The 17,220-nt window shown below is 39.2% G+C and overlaps 2 protein-coding genes across 3 annotated transcripts; one reads left to right on the forward strand and one right to left on the reverse strand.

Annotated features, from left to right (window-relative positions):
- Positions 1–5,033: 5,033 nt before the first annotated feature.
- On the forward strand, positions 5,034–12,459 carry LOC137730893 (pre-mRNA-processing factor 19-like). Its single transcript, XM_068469893.1, has 18 exons — positions 5,034–5,156; positions 5,278–5,363; positions 5,619–5,690; positions 5,927–5,989; positions 6,633–6,719; positions 6,920–7,064; positions 7,156–7,274; positions 7,471–7,587; positions 8,620–8,715; positions 8,803–8,862; positions 9,331–9,405; positions 9,859–9,963; positions 10,442–10,558; positions 10,631–10,708; positions 10,797–10,890; positions 11,287–11,338; positions 11,866–11,936; positions 12,035–12,459. Exons 1-18 carry the CDS (start codon positions 5,144–5,146, stop codon positions 12,148–12,150), a joined length of 1,566 nt encoding a protein of 521 aa, XP_068325994.1. The 5' UTR covers positions 5,034–5,143; the 3' UTR covers positions 12,151–12,459.
- Positions 12,460–13,300: 841 nt separating this feature from the next.
- Positions 13,301–16,047, reverse strand: LOC137732046 (uncharacterized). 2 transcript variants are annotated; one of them, XM_068471340.1, is made up of 8 exons: positions 15,860–16,047; positions 14,924–15,319; positions 14,755–14,827; positions 14,579–14,659; positions 14,348–14,411; positions 13,840–13,927; positions 13,652–13,736; positions 13,301–13,549 (listed from the first exon to the last, which is right to left on the reverse strand). In XM_068471340.1, the coding sequence occupies exons 1-8, from the start codon at positions 15,925–15,927 to the stop codon at positions 13,511–13,513; spliced, it is 894 nt and encodes a 297-aa protein (XP_068327441.1). In that variant the 5' UTR covers positions 15,928–16,047; the 3' UTR covers positions 13,301–13,510. The 2 variants fall into 2 exon arrangements, with proteins under 2 accessions (XP_068327441.1, XP_068327440.1); XM_068471339.1 differs by having other exon boundaries at positions 14,924–15,324.
- Positions 16,048–17,220: the final 1,173 nt, after the last annotated feature.

Here is a 17,220-nt window from a genome sequence, read left to right on the forward strand (position 1 = left end):
GGAGTCAATGAAATAGGATTAGTACCTGGAAGCAACTCAATGGTGAACTTCATGTCTCGATCTGGCGGCAAGCCAGGTAAATCCTCAGGGAAAACATCAGGAAAATGTCTGACTACCCTTACATCCTCCACACTACTAGGAACAGCCTCATCCAACACCACATGAGCTAAGTACCCTTGACAACCTTTAGATAACAACCTTTTCGCTCGCACGGCCGAAATAATGCCATGTCTCACCCCACTCTGCTCGCCCACAAAAGTAACCTCAGGTAATCCAGGACGATGAAACGTAACTATTTTCCCGTAACAATCAATATTGGCACGATTGAAATGCAACCAATCCGTGCCCAGAATCACATCAAAGTCAACAATATCCAACGGGATAAGATCAGCTGGCATAACAACATCCTCCACTATCACTAGACATCCTGGGTACACACGATCTACAATACATTTCTCCCCTCTATGCATAGCAAACTCTAAATCATACCCTAGAGGTGTGGGCCGAGGTTGCATCACTTGAGCAAATGTATGAGAAATCACAGAATGTGTAGCACCACAATCAATTAATACTCTAGCAAAATAACCAAGGATATTTAACGTACCCATGATCAAATCTGGATTGTTTTGAGCGTCCTGCAGAGAAATGTTATGAATACGCCCCTGGGTCTGCTGTCATCCACCTCGACCTCTGCTCGTCTGGCCACCAATACTCTGCGTACCACGCCCCTGACTGGGCTGACCAGACTGCCTCGAAGACCTCGAACTACTCGTAGCAATCTCCCCCTGCTGAGTCTGTCATCCCTGAAACCACTAAGACCTGCCTGCTGGAACTGGAGGATACGACATATAGCCACCAGAATACTAGGGATAACCACCCTGAGAATATGGGTCATGGGGATATTGATACTGTCCCGGGGCATAAGGAACAGCATCGCCCTGATAGTAATAGGTACCACCTCGACCTGTCTGCCCATAACTACCAGGACCAGGAATCTGCTGATTCGGTACAGGTGGTGGCAAGAAAGTCTACTGAGGCTTCTGCTGACTCTGGGGACAATTTGCAGCCCGATGTCCCATCTGCCCTCAAGTAAAGCAACCACTACTACCTCGCTTACACTCACCAAAATGTCGATTATTGCACCTGCGACAAACTGGGGCCCTACCTCTACCAGCATCACTCTGTCTCTGGCCTCTAGCACCACCAACAAACCTACCACCACATCCCTGACCAGTGGCGCTAAAACCACCGTTAGAAGAGCTAGAACTAGTGCCACCCCTCTTAAAGTTCTAGGTCCTACGAGGTCCGAGCGACGCCTGACCCTTGCCCTTATCATCCTTCCTCTAATTACCGTCTTTCTCTTCCTCCTCACTCTCGCTCGGCATATTTTCTGAATCCTCAATTCTCAGCAGAATCTCATAAAACTCCTGGTAGGTGTCACAAGGGGTAGTGGTCGCCATCGAACGCCACTTCTTCTTAGTGCCTAAACGGAAACGACGAAGCATCTCCGTCAGATTGCCAGCAACATCTGGATGATAGCGAGACAAATCAGTGAACCTCCGGTAGTACTCATTTGCTGTCAGCTTCCCCTGTCTCAACTCAGTGAATTCCTGCTTCTTGCGGTCAATATACTCAGGAGACACAAACCTTCTCCTGAACAACTCTCGGAATACATCTCAATCAGTCTTCTCAGCTGGAGTCAAACGACGAAGTTCCTACTCCCACCAGGATGCAGAATCCTTACCCAAAAACCACGATGTCGTCACTACCCACTTCTCGACAAGAAGATTCCCCTGATTATGCAAAACACGAAAAGTCTTCTCAATATGTTCTAACCACCGCTCCGCACCCTCAAAACCCTCATTGCCTTCGAACTTATCCAACTTCAAATTATACATAGTCTCCAGAGGAGTCCTCTGGGGAGGGCGGAGCGCCAAATGAATAGCTGTAGCGATAGCTTCCCCCAGCTGAGCTACATCGGGGAAACTAGGCTCAGCAGAGCAACGTGGTTCCCGACGAGGCGACATAATTCTGACAGAAGACACCAAAGCCATTAGAACACTCACAAAAGTACAGGACTGCCAAACCTAGGCTCTGATACCAAACTGACACACCCCGATCGAGATCAGGGCATGCTGGCCGTCACGTGGAAGTGACGTAACCATGTGCACAGTGCGGAAGCTAATAAAATAATAATAAAAGTAGTACGAATAAATAAAATCCAGCTTTACACAAAGTAAAAGCATACATGTGTAAGTGTAAGTGTGAAAACCAAAGTTCAAAGCTCGAAGACCTAATGCAGTCCGGGAGAAAATGACGCTACAAAAACACACCCAAAGGTGGTCCTACACTGGTAATAATCTGTCAGATATGCCGGGAAAATCCTCTGGGGAGCCACCAAGAATGTTAGCCAACTAAAACCTGGAGGGGCGCAAAACAAAAATTGTGAGTGGGCAAAACAAAGCTTTTCAAAAACCATTTCATAAACAAGATTCTAACCCCTCGCCGTAAAACCTGTATACTTCCCAGGAAATATAATATATATATATATATATATATAAATCATGCTCCGAAATATGCCATGCCAAATGTCTCTAATAGAACGCAAGTGCTCAGGAATGTCAAATCAATGCCATGTAATCTGTCAGCCGGAGTCACCTAACGTGACCTGTACGACTGAATCTAGAGCTCAAATCTCCATCTCACTAACTATACCTGCACACGAGTCGGAACCACCTAAAGTGGTCTGTACGACAGGACTGGGTGTAATATAAGTACACTCAAGTGCTACGATCACGTAAAGGCTAGGCGAATAATCGCGGGTCACCTACGAGTTGGAACCACCTAAAGTGGTCTATACGACATGACTGTGCACCTAACTTGGATCCAAGATGAGCATGTGCTGCGGGAGGTGAACATCACGTGAAGGACTGTGCCCAACTCTGGGCGGGAGCACTAACACCGGGGGTGCAGGTTATGAGCTCTCTATGCATCTCAAATCACTACTAAACGTAAACATAAATCATAACTCACATGACACTTACCTGTGCGTCCGCAACACCAAACATATATAAACATATGCGACTCATAATGCGTAAATAAATGGCAAACAATAAGCATGGCATATAAACGTATAATGTTTCAAATCAATTTCTAGGAAAAACATAAGTATATAGGTATATACGGAAAACCAAAAGGCCACTCACTGATATGTAGAAGGGTCATAACACCCTTGCCTCGAGTGACCGCGCTCGTCCTCAGGATAGGTCTCACCTATATGCGAAACAACTATAAAAACGTTAATTTTAAAACACATAACCAACCTTATGAAATAACTTCTCATACAATGCTCAAATGGGGTGTATGAATACACCAACGTGATCTACTCAACCTCAGGAACATCCCCATATTTTTAGAAAAATTTTCCACCGCCGCACGCGCCCCCACGCGCCGGCCAAGGCACGGCCACACGCGCAGGCACATGCCTGGCACACTGACGGCGTCAGTTAACGCCGTCAGGAATATTTCGTTAACTTTAATGGATTCCGTTAACACCGTTAGGAATATTCCGTCCAAACTGACGGAATATTCTATCGTCTTCTCTGGCGAGGCTCCGGCGCCGTCGCCAGCGCCGGAAAATCGTGAAAATTTCAAAACTTCATATGTTCTTCGTTTTTCAACCAAATTTCACAAAATTGGTACCAAAATGAAGCTTACAACGAGAGGAACCAATCCATACCACTTTCAAGCACTAAAACACATGGAATCTCACCAGGAAAACACCACCAACTCCGGCCAACCTTGTAACTCACGATCCCGACGTCCAAAACCTTCAAACGAACCACCCCGAGCCTCCTAAGGACCTCATCAAGCCTCCTACAAGCTTGAAATTCCCAAAAACACAAGAATTAACGTGTGCATGAATAGTGACCAAATCGGGGTATCCCGAGTTCGACGTGAAAACGAAGGTATCCTTACCTGAAATGGGTATGGTTGAACTTCTACGGACCTCACAAGCATGAATATGTACTTTGTTTCCTCGATCTGTGAAGATTTGGAGGGTTTTGGGGTGTGTCCGTACAAATGGGGATGGAAATAGGAGAGAGAAAGGGCTCGGGACAGGGGTGCAAGGCAGGGAAAGGGTGAGGGAGGTGTGGGGGAATGTGTGTGGCCCAGAACTTGCCAACAAAAATCCCAAAAACAACCACACAACGAAACAACCATGCTAGGGGCAAAATCGTCATTTCACCCCTACGGTTCGAAAATCTGGAACGGGCTGTCACAATAAATGCTTTCTTCAACAAAGCAAGAGAGTGACCACTACTGAAAATTGGAAAGGAAAGAGAATGAAGGGGTAAAAAAGGATTGTCATCGACTCCAAAACCAAAGACATTCTTCTTAGTGACTCCAATTGTGTTAGGTTCCTTACTTAAGTCTTTCTAACAATTTTTCCATATGTTTTGACAATTTTGATACAAACGAGTTAACCTCTCAAATAGATAGTCAAATAAATAGAAGTGTGATAAAATGACTTAAGTGAGAAACACGATGCAATTAAAGGAAATCCTCTATGACGAAACATATGTATAGCTCATGGATATCTCCCCTATGGGAAACCATGAGAATCTGTCATTTTCACGAAGAAATCATGCACGAAGGTCGGCATCAAGTCGATTGAAACCCTCAACTTCTGCGCCAAGATATTAATAAGTAACCTTACCGCACGTTTCCCAAGTGATTTTTTTATCTAATCGACAATTGAAAAAGACAATTTGCAGATGTCTACTTGAAAAAAAATCATTTGTAAATCAATCGTTTTTTATTTTGTACCAAACATGTAACTCGTTTTAAATTCTTTTGTCTCGATACTTGAATCCCCTCATCCACTATGTAAACGAGAATCTATCACGATGCAATTGATGGGCCCGGGTCCATCAACTTTCTGGGCGAGATTATTAGAAAGCCCAAATGATGTGGGCCTGATTGTCGATCGTACCCCGAAATCATAAAATCCAACCCATCGACCTCATTCCGTTTCCTTCTCCCTCTCTTCTTCTTGCTCAGTGAAACAGCGCTTCCCTCTTCACTTGGCCGAGTCACTAGCAGCTCCGCCCTCCGACCGAAACCCTAGCTCTCTGCCACCATGAACTGCGCACGTAAGCCTCTCTCCCTCTCTCTCTTTTAACTATCTCTCCCTCTCTAGAGAATTCGTTGCTTTAGGGCCTCGTTTTAACTGATCTCTCATTTTCTTCCTTCTCTTCCTCTTTGCCTGTACAGTATCCGGCGAGGTGCCGGAAGAGCCTGTGGTCTCCAAGAAGTCCGGGTTGCTCTTCGAGAAGCGTTTAATCGAGCGACATATCTCGGTGCGTTCCTTCTCTCTCCCTCTCTTCATTCTAGGTTTTTCTTTGGGTTTTAGCAATATTTACTGTTTGGTTGCTGGGAAAATCCTGGAAAATTAGAGAATAATAAACATGTGGAAATTTCTTAGTGCATTTTGTTTGGGCTATTTGTTGCTGCTGTTATATGTATGATATCTTAATTTTGTTGATTAAGTTGCAATTTCATTGCTACATATGATAGAAGACTAAGTTGTTGTACTTGTTGAATTATTCCACTAGGAATATGGGAAATGCCCGGTAACCGGTGAACCACTTACCGCTGATGATATCGTTCCAGTTCAAACGGGGAAGGTACTGAATTTCAATATATTTACTTAATTTATTTCATTACTGGTACAATTTTTGGTATATCTTTCTATATCTTTATATAAGCGTATTTATGTGCACGCAATTATGGGTATCTAGAAAATTACCTCTTAGTCATTGGTCTCAATGAGTTGTGCTAGAATCTTTATCAGATAAGCTAGTTGGCGTCTTGTAATTATTATAATTTCTTATGTTGATTTGTTCTATGGCTTCCTATGCAGATAGTGAGGCCCCGACCTGCACAAGCTGCTAGTATTCCTGGAATGCTCGGAATGTTCCAGCTTGTATGTCTTCTGATTATACTCATTTATTATATTCAGTTTATTCAATTTTTTTTTTTTTAATTTACAATTGTAGCTTTGAATGTTGTCGTATATCCCGTATGTTAACCTGTGCTCTATACTCTACAACAATTGTCGCATTCAGTATGCAACTTTGATTGCCCTTAACATGTCGTGGTCTGTAAATTATCCAAAGAGAAACCATCTTTATTATACATGTGTGTGACTTTGATTGCCATTAATATGTCATGTTCTATGAATTATTTAACGAGAAACCATCTTTATTATACATGTGTGTGAGATAGAGAGATCTAAATATAGCCAACCAAGAGCATCCGATGATAAAAGGGATCCGTTAGCATTCTCAGCATTTGTATTCAGATTTTGATGAGTCCATTAGCATCACCCAGTCAATGGACTCCTACTATTTTACCAACATAACATAGCTATTATTCATTCTGTTCATGATAGCAGTTCAGGCTCTATATCAAGTTGATTATGAATCTTCCTTGAGAATAAGAACATTTTTGGATAGTGCGTAATTTCTTTAGATTGATATACCATTTTATTTTATTTTAAGTTGTTTAATTGTTGTGAGTATATTTTATATGTAGTGTTAAGGTTTTTTTCCCTTGCTTACCTATAGGAATGGGACAGTTTGATGCTAGCCAACTTTGCAATGGAGAAACAACTACATACAGCAAGGCAAGAGTTGAGTCATGCTTTGTATCAGGTAATGTAACTAGGAAATATATATATTCTAACTACATATATTTCTTACGAGTTTCTTCTTTTGTTTTATTCATTTCATTCAAACTGCATATATAGCTTACATGTGTTTTGCATTTTGATACTCATTTTCTTATTTTTAGTGAATTGAAATGGAATTTGACTTGGTTGAATGACCTAATTTGGTAATCTGTATTTTGGCAGCATGATGCTGCATGCCGTGTTATTGCAAGACTCAAAAAAGAAAGGGACGAAGCAAGGTCATTACTTGCTCAGGCTGAGAGACAAATTCCCGCAGCACAATCAGCAGTTGCAGTAAATGCTTCTGTCCATAGCAATGGAACGCCAGGTTCTTTCTCTGTATGCTTCTCTGAGAATATAACATATTTTCATAAATTAATTTGTTAATTAATTTGAGCTCTATTTTTTTTTTCTTCTAGTTGCTGATGACCAGCAGGGACCTGGTGTGAGCAATATACGACCTGGAATATCTGCCAGTATCCTAGAGAAAATGACCGAATGTAATGTAACTCTTTCACAGCAGCGGAAGATGCGGCAGGTACTGTTTATGCTGTGTTGCATTCTCTGATTTGTCTGATGTCACGTGCCAAAGTTTTAACAGTTTACTTTCCATGTGTAGTTTACATAATCTTTTCTTGAGAAAAGCTGCTAGTGAAGTTCAGCTGTTTTCACAAAATTTATTTGATAAGTTCTGATGGTTATTGCTTTTATCTCTATGTTGCTTTGGTGTTCAGATATCCCCAACATTAGCTCCAGTTGATGCGTTGGAGAGGTATACTCAGATATCTAGTCATCCTCTTCACAGAACAAGCAAACCAGGAATTTTATCGATTGATATTCAGTCTAACAAGGTATGAGATTGTGTTTACCTCTGTTATTATATCGTTTTGTTTAAGCATCACTTCCGTATGGGTATTTGACTCCAGTGAAAGACTCTTAGGCCTCGTTTGGCAGCTCGGACTGTACTGACTATTTCTGTCGGATAGGATAAATAGCCACCGGATAGTACTGACTAAATTAGTCGGGTGTTTGGTGCAGTATCGGACTAGTGACTATATTATTTATATTGTGTTTGGTATTATACTAGATAGGAGGAATCAAACTAAAAAAAAAAAAAATTTAAAAAAAGTGAAATCATTTTTTTGTTCCCAGATCTCTCCGCACCCCCCAAACACCCTCCCTCTCTCTCCCTTCTTCTTCCCCGACTGCAGAAGAATCCCAAATAATTGTTCCCCAGCTCTCTCCGCCACACCCCCCAAACTCCCTCCCTTTCTCTCCCATATTCTTCTTCCCCGACTAAATAATCCGGGCGTTTTGGTTGGTTTTATTAAGCGGGTGTATACCGTGTTATCCTATCCGACCGGTTAAATTAATCCGGCGCTTATTTAGTACGAGTGAACGCCAAACACCCGAGTCCGTATAACTAATCCTATCCGATCTGCCAAACAGGGCCTTAGGTTCGTACTGGATGTTGCATGATTTTTCTCTTCAATACTGCCTTTGTACTATTAGAAGTGCATTTGTGATCTTTAATGTTCATATATCTACAGGTTTAGGTTTGGGGATGATCCTAAACCAAATGTGTTGAAATGAAGAAAACAAATTTAGAAGGAACAAATCTAGAATTTATTGAGCCTTGAAGCTCTCTTGTTTTAGAGTTCTTTTGCGTAATGCTATATAATGAGAATTTAGATCTTTTGCATGCTTTTCCTACCTTAATCCACACTTTACACTGATCTTTCTCTTCATGGTATATACGGGATTACGGATTAAGGACAAAGTCATAAATCCTTGTGTGTCTGTCCTCTGTATTTTATGTCATTGAACTCAGTTATGTTTCCATTTTGCTGATCAAGTATTACTTTTTGGCTTTATTCTCGCAGAATCTCATTGCAACTGGAGGGGTTGATACAAATGCTGTAATCTTTGATCAGCCATCAGGGCAAATAATATCTACTCTTAGTGGTCATTCAAAGAAGGTTTCAACTATTAATTCTGTAGCAAGCAATTACTTGATTTCTTTCCATGAATGCATATTAAAGTTTGTGTATGTTTTTCTTTGGTAGGTTACGAGCGTGAAATTTGTAGGTCGGGATGATATGTTCATAAGTGGGTCAGCAGACAAGGTAAGCCGCAATAAATTTGTTTTCTTCTTGTTTCTTTTTTTATGGACAATTTTAATACCTCCATTGATCTATTTATTTCTTCATTACTATTTTATCTTCTCTATTTACTGGAGTTATCATTAGCTTTGTTTGTCATTCATTATTAATTTGGCCACTGCTAAACTCTGCCTACCTCACAGTTACAAGTTTAACCTTGGGACTTTGTATGTACATCTGTGTGGACCTACACGGATTTAAATTTATATTCTAAAGTTACTTTTTATGCAACTGGGGTGGTGATCAACCTCCCTGACCCAAACACAAAAAGAAGGAGATCAGGAAGGATAAATTGGAGTCAATAAAGAACTTTACATGCATGCAATTTAGATGTTATTGCATAGGTTGTAAGGGTGTAACTAATCAGATATTCAACCTATTGTACTCCATCTTTTGATGTTGTATCATCATTTTTCCCCTTTAATGTTGCAGACAGTTCGCATATGGCAAGGCTCTGATGATGGGAACTATAACTGTAGGCACATTTTGAAGGACCATACTGCTGAGGTAAATGGTTTGGACTTGAGTTCTCCAAAATTTGTTCAAAGTTAAAGCCCTTGGACAAAATATGTAATGAGCAGCAAATCCAAAAAAGGACCGCAGTGAATCTTCCTCTTTGTTTCTCCTGCAGACACACTTATCTATTTGACTTAATCTGTTTTAGCAATGTGACTGTAATTAAAGTACTTCAATCCCCAGGTCTACTTTTTGCGTCCACTTCTGTAATGTTTCTTTGTATTCAGGATTCGGAATCCATAGTTGATGTTATAGGATGTCTGGTAACCAAAATTTTATACCAATGTCCATGATAAAACAACTGCTATCTGAAAATTTCACTTTATTTTGATATTTGTTCGACGGTACTGCTTAAGAAACAGAGCTTTATTATGCAACATTTTTTTGGTATAGTAGTTATGTGCTATCTATTTGAATTTATGTAGCGTGTCTCAAAATTTTCAGGTGCAAGCTGTTACTGTGCATGCCACTGGTGACTACTTTGTGACTGCTTCTCTTGATAGTACATGGTGCTTTTACGATATTGCTTCTGGGTTATGTCTAACACAGGTCTATCTCGCTCTCTCATGTGTATGTGCATATGCCATATACTATATACTATATTAAGTAATATTCTTTTTAAGTCATCTTCTAGTACAAGGCAGTACATTACAAATGCATGAACTTGAATTTCACTGTGTTTAATAACAATCTCGTTGCATTTTGTATGGAAAATATTTCTGATTGATCGTGTTGAAAGTTTCTGTAAACTGTTTAAATAGATGCATGCATATAGGTGCATATGTGCTTCTATATTTATTGAGTTCACTACAATAATGAATGATAATTGTAAAAATCTTCTTCATTTAAAAGATATTTTGAACTTTGGTTTTTGGAGGAAGGAGGGGAGGGGGTTGTGGGGTTGTGGCATTTAAGAATGAGTTTTTTTGGAGAGGATGGCGGGGGTTTAAAACAGCTATTTCAACTTCGATTTACATTTATGCTCCATGATGATATTGGTATAATGGAAGTTTATTTGGCTCTTTAGGTTGAGGATGCTTCTGCTTCGGAAGGCTATACATCTGTTGCATTTCATCCTGATGGTCTCATTCTTGGAACTGGCACCTCAGGGGCTCTTGTGAAAATTTGGGATGTAAAGGGTCAGGTATGTGGGTTTTTAGTTCCTTCTCTTTTCAGTTTTTCTGATCTTACATTCATTACTTTTGCTAATTGACAGTCAAATGTTGCAACGTTTGAGGGACATGTTGGCGCAATAACTGCAATCTCCTTCTCTGAGAATGGTTACTTTCTTGCAGTAGGTTTTGAACCTTTTTACAAAGAAAAACGTGAAGTGGATAGAATTAGATAATACCATGTTCTTATTTTACATTTGAATTTAACAGACTGCAGCTAGTGATGGCATTAAGTTGTGGGATCTACGAAAATTGAGGAACTTCAAGAAATTTACTCCCTACGATGCTGAACCAACAAACTGTGGTATGTATATCTCCCAGCATTTTCATGATTTCTTTCTAGGGAACAAAAATGACAAGCATTTCAGTGACAATACCGGTACTTTGCAAAGTCAGTTAAATGGCTTGAAAGTATTACTTAACTTCTTACAGGTTCTTAGTTTAGATGGTGGATTCTTGGGTCATATCATATATGTAATTCTAATTCTTGGTAGATGAGAGATGATTTTGAGTCATATTTCCATCCAGTTTACCCTATTTATTTTCTCTTCCAGCGTACAATTTTCCATTGTTATGTAATTTCTAATTAGTTATAATAAATTGGAAAAGGTTTTGTACTTGAATGAATTTTAACATCTAGATAGAAGTCTTTGAAAGTAGAATGTAGTATAATGAAAAGCTCTATTTTTTATCCTTGCAGTTGAATTTGACTACAGTGGAAATTACCTTGCTGCTGCAGGCTCTGATATAAGGTCAGTGTTTGAAAATTAAACCTTGTTTGATTGGGCACCCAGAAGAAAAAAAAGTTTATATAAGCAAAACGCTGCATTTTCCTTTTTCTAATCTGGTGTACAAGAATGCATTTTCATTTTATGTTAATAATGTCATGAAGTTGAACATATTTGTGGAGGCTGTATACAAGTTGCAATCGTCTAATGATGGATATACCATACAATGTAATATTCCAAGGACAATTATGGAATACACAAGGTGTCCTGTTGCCTTCTCCCTCCCTTTTTCTCGATTCATGAAGATAATGAAATGAAATCACTTGTGTAGATTTACTAGACATTGTGTGGTAGTCCGAGCAAAACTGAAATCCCCCATAATAATAATCTACTGCTGAAGTTGTCCCGAAGTATCCACAGTTTGCTATGAATGAATGTGTGAGAAATGACATTGTATATTTTGTCAGCCCTACAGAGTTTAGACGAATATTCCGCCAGTATTGCTTTCCAGTAACTTTTGAGCACTGATTACCGACCTTGTGTTTTTGCAGAATCATCCAAACAGCTAGCGTCAAAAGTGAATGGAACACTATAAAGACTTTCCCTGACATGTCTGGCACAGGTTATCTATCATCAGTTGCCTGTAAATTTGGTTGTAGACCATGTGGCCTTGACTTGGGGTTCGTCTGTGATGCTCATTATTTTCTTGTTTCGTTCTAGGTAAAGCAACAAGTGTGAAGTTTGGACCAGATGCAAATTATATTGCAGTAGGATCAATGGACCGAAACCTTCGCATTTTTGGCCTGCCTGGCGTAGATGGTGCAATGGAGTCCTGAAGTGGTGATAATCTGCAGTTTGCTGAATCAAGATAATTTCGACATTTACTTGAATGCATCTTGTTGGCGGCTTTGTAGCAAATCTACCATTCGGAATGTATTTCTGTAGTTTTATGTTTCCGTGTGCAGTATCAGCTGAGCGTTAAACATATTCGAGGAAAGAAATGGAGGAATGCCGAAGCGATTTTTGAATATCTTGGCATATCATACTTTTAGTTGTACTATTTTCATATGTTGCCTTAAAATCTCTCGTCTTAACTTCTTTGGTGATGAAGACTTGAAAAAAGAATGGAACATATTGGTATTTCATCTTTTCTTTACTATTATTTTATAGAAAAATTGGTTTTTGAAATTTCATGCTAGTTTAGATTTATTTCTTGAGCTAAATAGTTTTTTACTGAAGCAAACAGCAATGAGAGACGGTGCATGTTTTGTTAAGTTATAGGGATTTAATTCAGAACCAACTAGACAATGTCCCTGGAACAACTATTTCCACGCTTTTTCTGAGATAATTAGAGAATTAGTCTCTCAACTATAGTCAAGTTGGAGCTTTGTGCTTCAAATTAAGAATGCATGAGTATTGATCTTTAAACTTGTCATAACACGGAGCAGCGTTTTAGAACTTAAGTACCTTGTCTGTTAAACCCCTAAACGGTGTTGCCTAAAAGCAAGGTTTTAAAAGGCGCTAATTGGGCAGCAGGCAAGGCCCTAGCATCTAGGAGGGTTCCAAGTGGGTTTTTTTTTTTTTTTTTTTTTTTTTTTTAAATTTTAATTATACTTATTATGTAAATTATAAATAAATGTCTACTTAACTATAAAAGATACATAATTGCAGTGAGATACATAATAACTTAAGTTTGTAGTGGGATACATAATGATGATAGTTATTTATTTTCGAAGAGTAGTGACCTAAACGGACCCCTTCTTATTTTTCAAACGCGTATAGATTAATCAGGACAGTAATTAGCTCCATAGTACCTAGGCCTCGAGCTAAACGGAGATTTTCAGAACAATGCCTCAAAGTCCAGGAACCAATGATCTAATTCTCCACACATTGTTGCTCTCTCCTACCACGAGTAAAAACCTCCCAAAGATCAAATGTAGAACTGTTCGTAGTGTTGTATTTCACTACTGAAACAATAACTACATAATTAAGGGAAAATTAGATCTTTAAGACATTGATTGTTGCACAAATTGAATTTAAACCCCATAAATTACAGCTTCAAATCTAATAGCTTTCCAAAAGTATTTCATCCTACGTTAATCAAACCTCTCCTGTGTTGAATGGTGCAAACTATAACAAGAATAAAGAATGTGATCACCAACAGATACAAATGCATAACATCGTCTTCGTCTTGTATCATGTAAGGTACCGTGACACGTGTGTAAAACCCCAAAGCTGCATATATGAACGAAACATACGTGAGTACGCAGTCAAGCAAGGAATATACGCAAGTATGCAGTCAAGCTTAAAGCCCAAGGGGTTGCTCAAATAGATTACCTCAACATTCTTCAACTCAAATTCTCCGTTATGCGCCAAGCATAAGTTCCCAAATGTTTCACATGATCCGCTTGTTCCGCTTAACCTTTTTCAAACAAAAGTATACAATTATGACAAGAATCTGCAAGTACTTTCCCATCGGACTAGGGGGAAAATGTTCAAAGCATAACATTGTAAGAGTAACTTACAAATCTCCATCTAGGCATAGAGCATAGTTACCACCTCCCCCAAGAGCTAGCAAGTCATTCATACACATGTAATAATACCGGTTGGCTCCTATGTACACAAATTAGACCGGGATCAGCATTGGCTTTTTCTCTCTTATTGGAAAAAAGGTAAAACAAAATTTGGAAAATCTATCTATGGCTTTTCAATCATCAACAAGGCTGTTTAGTTACATATTGTTCGATTACCATTCAAATTTAAGGTACCAATTTTATATGTTGTGAGAAAATATGTTAAAGAGCCAGTCCATATGAAGGATGAATTGACACGCAACGCAGCAAGGTCATCCACTGAGGTATCATTTAGCATCTCTATCTTAAGCTCCGCAACATACGCAAGTGTTCAGTGTTCTTGGCATGCCCATCACCAGTTATCTCTTCTCTATACCCAAATTACACATCACCCATATTCGACTGCCAGATCCACCAAAAGGAAACATGCATCCACAAATAAATAGGAGAAAATGCTTACCTGTTGGCCTAAACAGCCTTGGTTCTCCATATATGGTCGTGAAAACAAATGTTTGGTTTGTTCCCTATAACCAAAAGGCAGGCATAAGAATGTGCTTATATTGGACTGATAAAGAAAGAGAAAGTTCAGATATTTAAATAACCAGAGTCAAGAGAACTTCCCAATATTCATTAACATCAATAAAAAAAACAAAAAGTAAACATATGTTGATTAATGTAAAAGCATGTTTACTTGATATTTTCTCTTTGACGTAGGTTTCAAGGGCCCCTCTAGAAGTCCACCAAATACAGCACCTTGCCTATCTCCAGCAATCTAGAATTTTAAAGACAGTCCACATTATCTTCACATAACTACAAACAAATCAATTCATCATTTTTCAAACGTCATTGGCAGATTCATTAACATACCAGCAAACAAGGACCAGAAAGCTCAGAGCTTTTGCGGATAAGTGTGCGCAGTGATATACCATGTTTCGCCGTACTGCCCTTCATTCAAAAGAATTGATACTGAATCGAAATCCAAATGCAACAACAGCAGAGTACTTCTAATGCAGGGAATACTCCTCAAGAAGCTTACCTATACAGCAAAACCCATTGGCACCCTTTCACTATATTAGGAAGTGACGACAGTAAGAATTCATGCAGGTCTGAGGAAATAAAGACCGAGTCATCCATGAGAAGTGGTAGTTGCTTCTGTAGACTCTGCTGGTCAGCTGCTTCTTCAAATACCTCAGAACCACTGGTGCTCCCTCCAGAAGCACGGTCATCATCGTTTTCACAATTGTTTTCTGTTTCCTTGTTCTCACCTGGTGGGGAACGACATTCTACATATCTATGAACGGATTCATCTTGGGATTCAAAGTCGCCGTTACTAACAATTGTTGATTGATGCTTGTTTGAAGTGGATCCACCAAAGCCTACCGATGGACAGGAAAAGTATGAAGGCAAATATTTACCCCCTGTAGAATACAGCCTGGCCTACACATTGAAAGACCTAATGTGATAAATCACGATACACAATGAAAGAAGAAATCAACTGAACAAAACTGTAAATTTAAGTATGCACGGTCAAGATAAACTTTTCGGACCAACAAGGGCACAAACTTATAAAATGGAGCTAAACTTCTGCCCGAGTAAGCCGTAATTGAATAACTTCATGGTAAAAACAAAGACAAAAAGGCCATAAAACTCAGCTCCGCAAGTTTCTGGGCAGATTACCATCAGAATAACTGCAATAACTGAATGATTCCAACTCTGTTGTTTTGGCAGTTAAATTTGAATTGTCTCAATATAATTCGCTTCGTGAGATCTCAAGTTCTGAACTATAAGCAGAACCAATTTACCCAAAAAACCCAACTCCGAAATTACGTTATCTAAAAAACCCAGATCTCAAAATTCTTGAACAACAAGGATCACATCAACAATTCAAGTACACCCATCAAGCTCAATCATTCAATCCAACGAAACACATAAACAAAAACGAAAAAGAAAAAAAATTGGATCAGGAAATTACCTCAGGAGGATGATCGTTGTCGTCGAGTGGGGAAGGAAGAGAAGAAGAAGACGGCGAGTTGGGTGCATCGGCAAATAGACGTGAGAGCTTCTGTGTAACTTTGTCTTTCAATGTAAACATTGTGTGATTGTTGCCGTGAGGAAGCAGACGTGCGGGCGTTTGAATCTCAGCCTTTTTTTTATCTCACATTTTTCTTTTGGGGTTTCGATTTTCATTATTTTGTGATGTAGGAAAAAGATGGACGCGTGGCGTCGGTGGCAAGGACGGCAATCAGAGGTGGGGCAATGCCACAACGCGACTTGGATTCTATTCCTTCCTTCCATTACTCTTTATATTGCTAATTAGTTTTGGAGCGGAACTTCAATATTTTTTTTTAAATTACCAGAGCTAGAGGTTGTTATAAAGTTAAACGGTCACATATGCTTCATGTCATTCTGTTTGTATTATTTACGTATTTGACTTAAAATTCAACACACATGATAGAGTGTATTGAGAATGAGTTCCACATCAATAAAGGGAATGACTTTATATGAACATATAAGCAAGTTATTTACTTTAAGTGTGTAATTGGCCTTTTGTTTTAATAAAGAATAAAGGTAGTGAGACCACATTTTTGTGCTACTTTTGTTATTTGTGTATCACATGACGAGGCAAATAATGCATATAAACAAGATTAAATGAGAAAAATTGTTTAACTAACATGACATGTACAATCACTTGTCATATTATGTGGTACATAAATATGATATCCCTAACATTTTCTGATAGCCTCAGCTCAATTAAAGAGAAATAATAGTTCCCTTGAATGCGTTATTCGATGTGCCATTGCAAACGTCAAGCAACAAGTGACTGAGCGACGTGCCTTCGTACAAATTCGCAAATGTCATCCTTACGAAATTTTAGAAATTTTAACGTTGTGGCTTAGTTGGTCTAGACAAAAAGACAAAATCACCCCCCTTCTCTCTCACCCCTTCCATCCCCACCCCCTCCCCTGGTGCGAAAGGAAGGACACGAAAGATTTCTCTGACTGTCCGACTGTATAAGCCAAAAAAATGCCTCAAATGTAGTAACCTTCCACTTTCTCTCAAAATCAACAAGTGATTTTGATGTAAGACAAGAATGGTGTGAACTACTACAAAGAATAGGAAGCGCTTTATAATTGACAAGAAAGGATGCATGAGAAAAAAACTCCACTTAAATATTAAATATAGCGTTAAAAGGAAGAAAAATATTTTGTTGAGATTTTTGGGTTACTTGAGAAATAGACTCAAGGAACACACAAGACCACATCGGAAATTTAGAGATTTGGGGTCCAAACTCCGTTTTGGGTCCATGTCACTTTTTCAAAAAGAGCGTGATGT

Source organism: Pyrus communis, chromosome 4 (genome assembly GCF_963583255.1).
Source record: "Pyrus communis chromosome 4, drPyrComm1.1, whole genome shotgun sequence".
NCBI lineage: Eukaryota > Viridiplantae > Streptophyta > Magnoliopsida > Rosales > Rosaceae > Pyrus > Pyrus communis.

What these genes read in the sequence shown, in the direction of transcription:
- LOC137730893 (XM_068469893.1), top strand. An exon ending in CCATAGCAATGGAACGCCAG is followed by an intron (nt 7,065 to 7,155) that starts GTTCTTTCTCTG and finishes TTTTTCTTCTAG; the next exon opens with TTGCTGATGACCAGCAGGGA. An exon ending in TTTGGGATGTAAAGGGTCAG is followed by an intron (nt 10,559 to 10,630) that starts GTATGTGGGTTT and finishes GCTAATTGACAG; the next exon opens with TCAAATGTTGCAACGTTTGA.
- LOC137732046 (XM_068471339.1), bottom strand. Translation starts at nt 15,979, where the DNA reads ATGTTTACATTGAAAGACAAAGTTACACAGAAGCTCTCACGTCTATTT. An exon ending in CAATGGGTTTTGCTGTATAG is followed by an intron (nt 14,828 to 14,923) that starts GTAAGCTTCTTG and finishes AATGAAGGGCAG; the next exon opens with TACGGCGAAACATGGTATAT. An exon ending in CGTCAAAGAGAAAATATCAA is followed by an intron (nt 14,412 to 14,578) that starts GTAAACATGCTT and finishes TTTTGGTTATAG; the next exon opens with GGAACAAACCAAACATTTGT.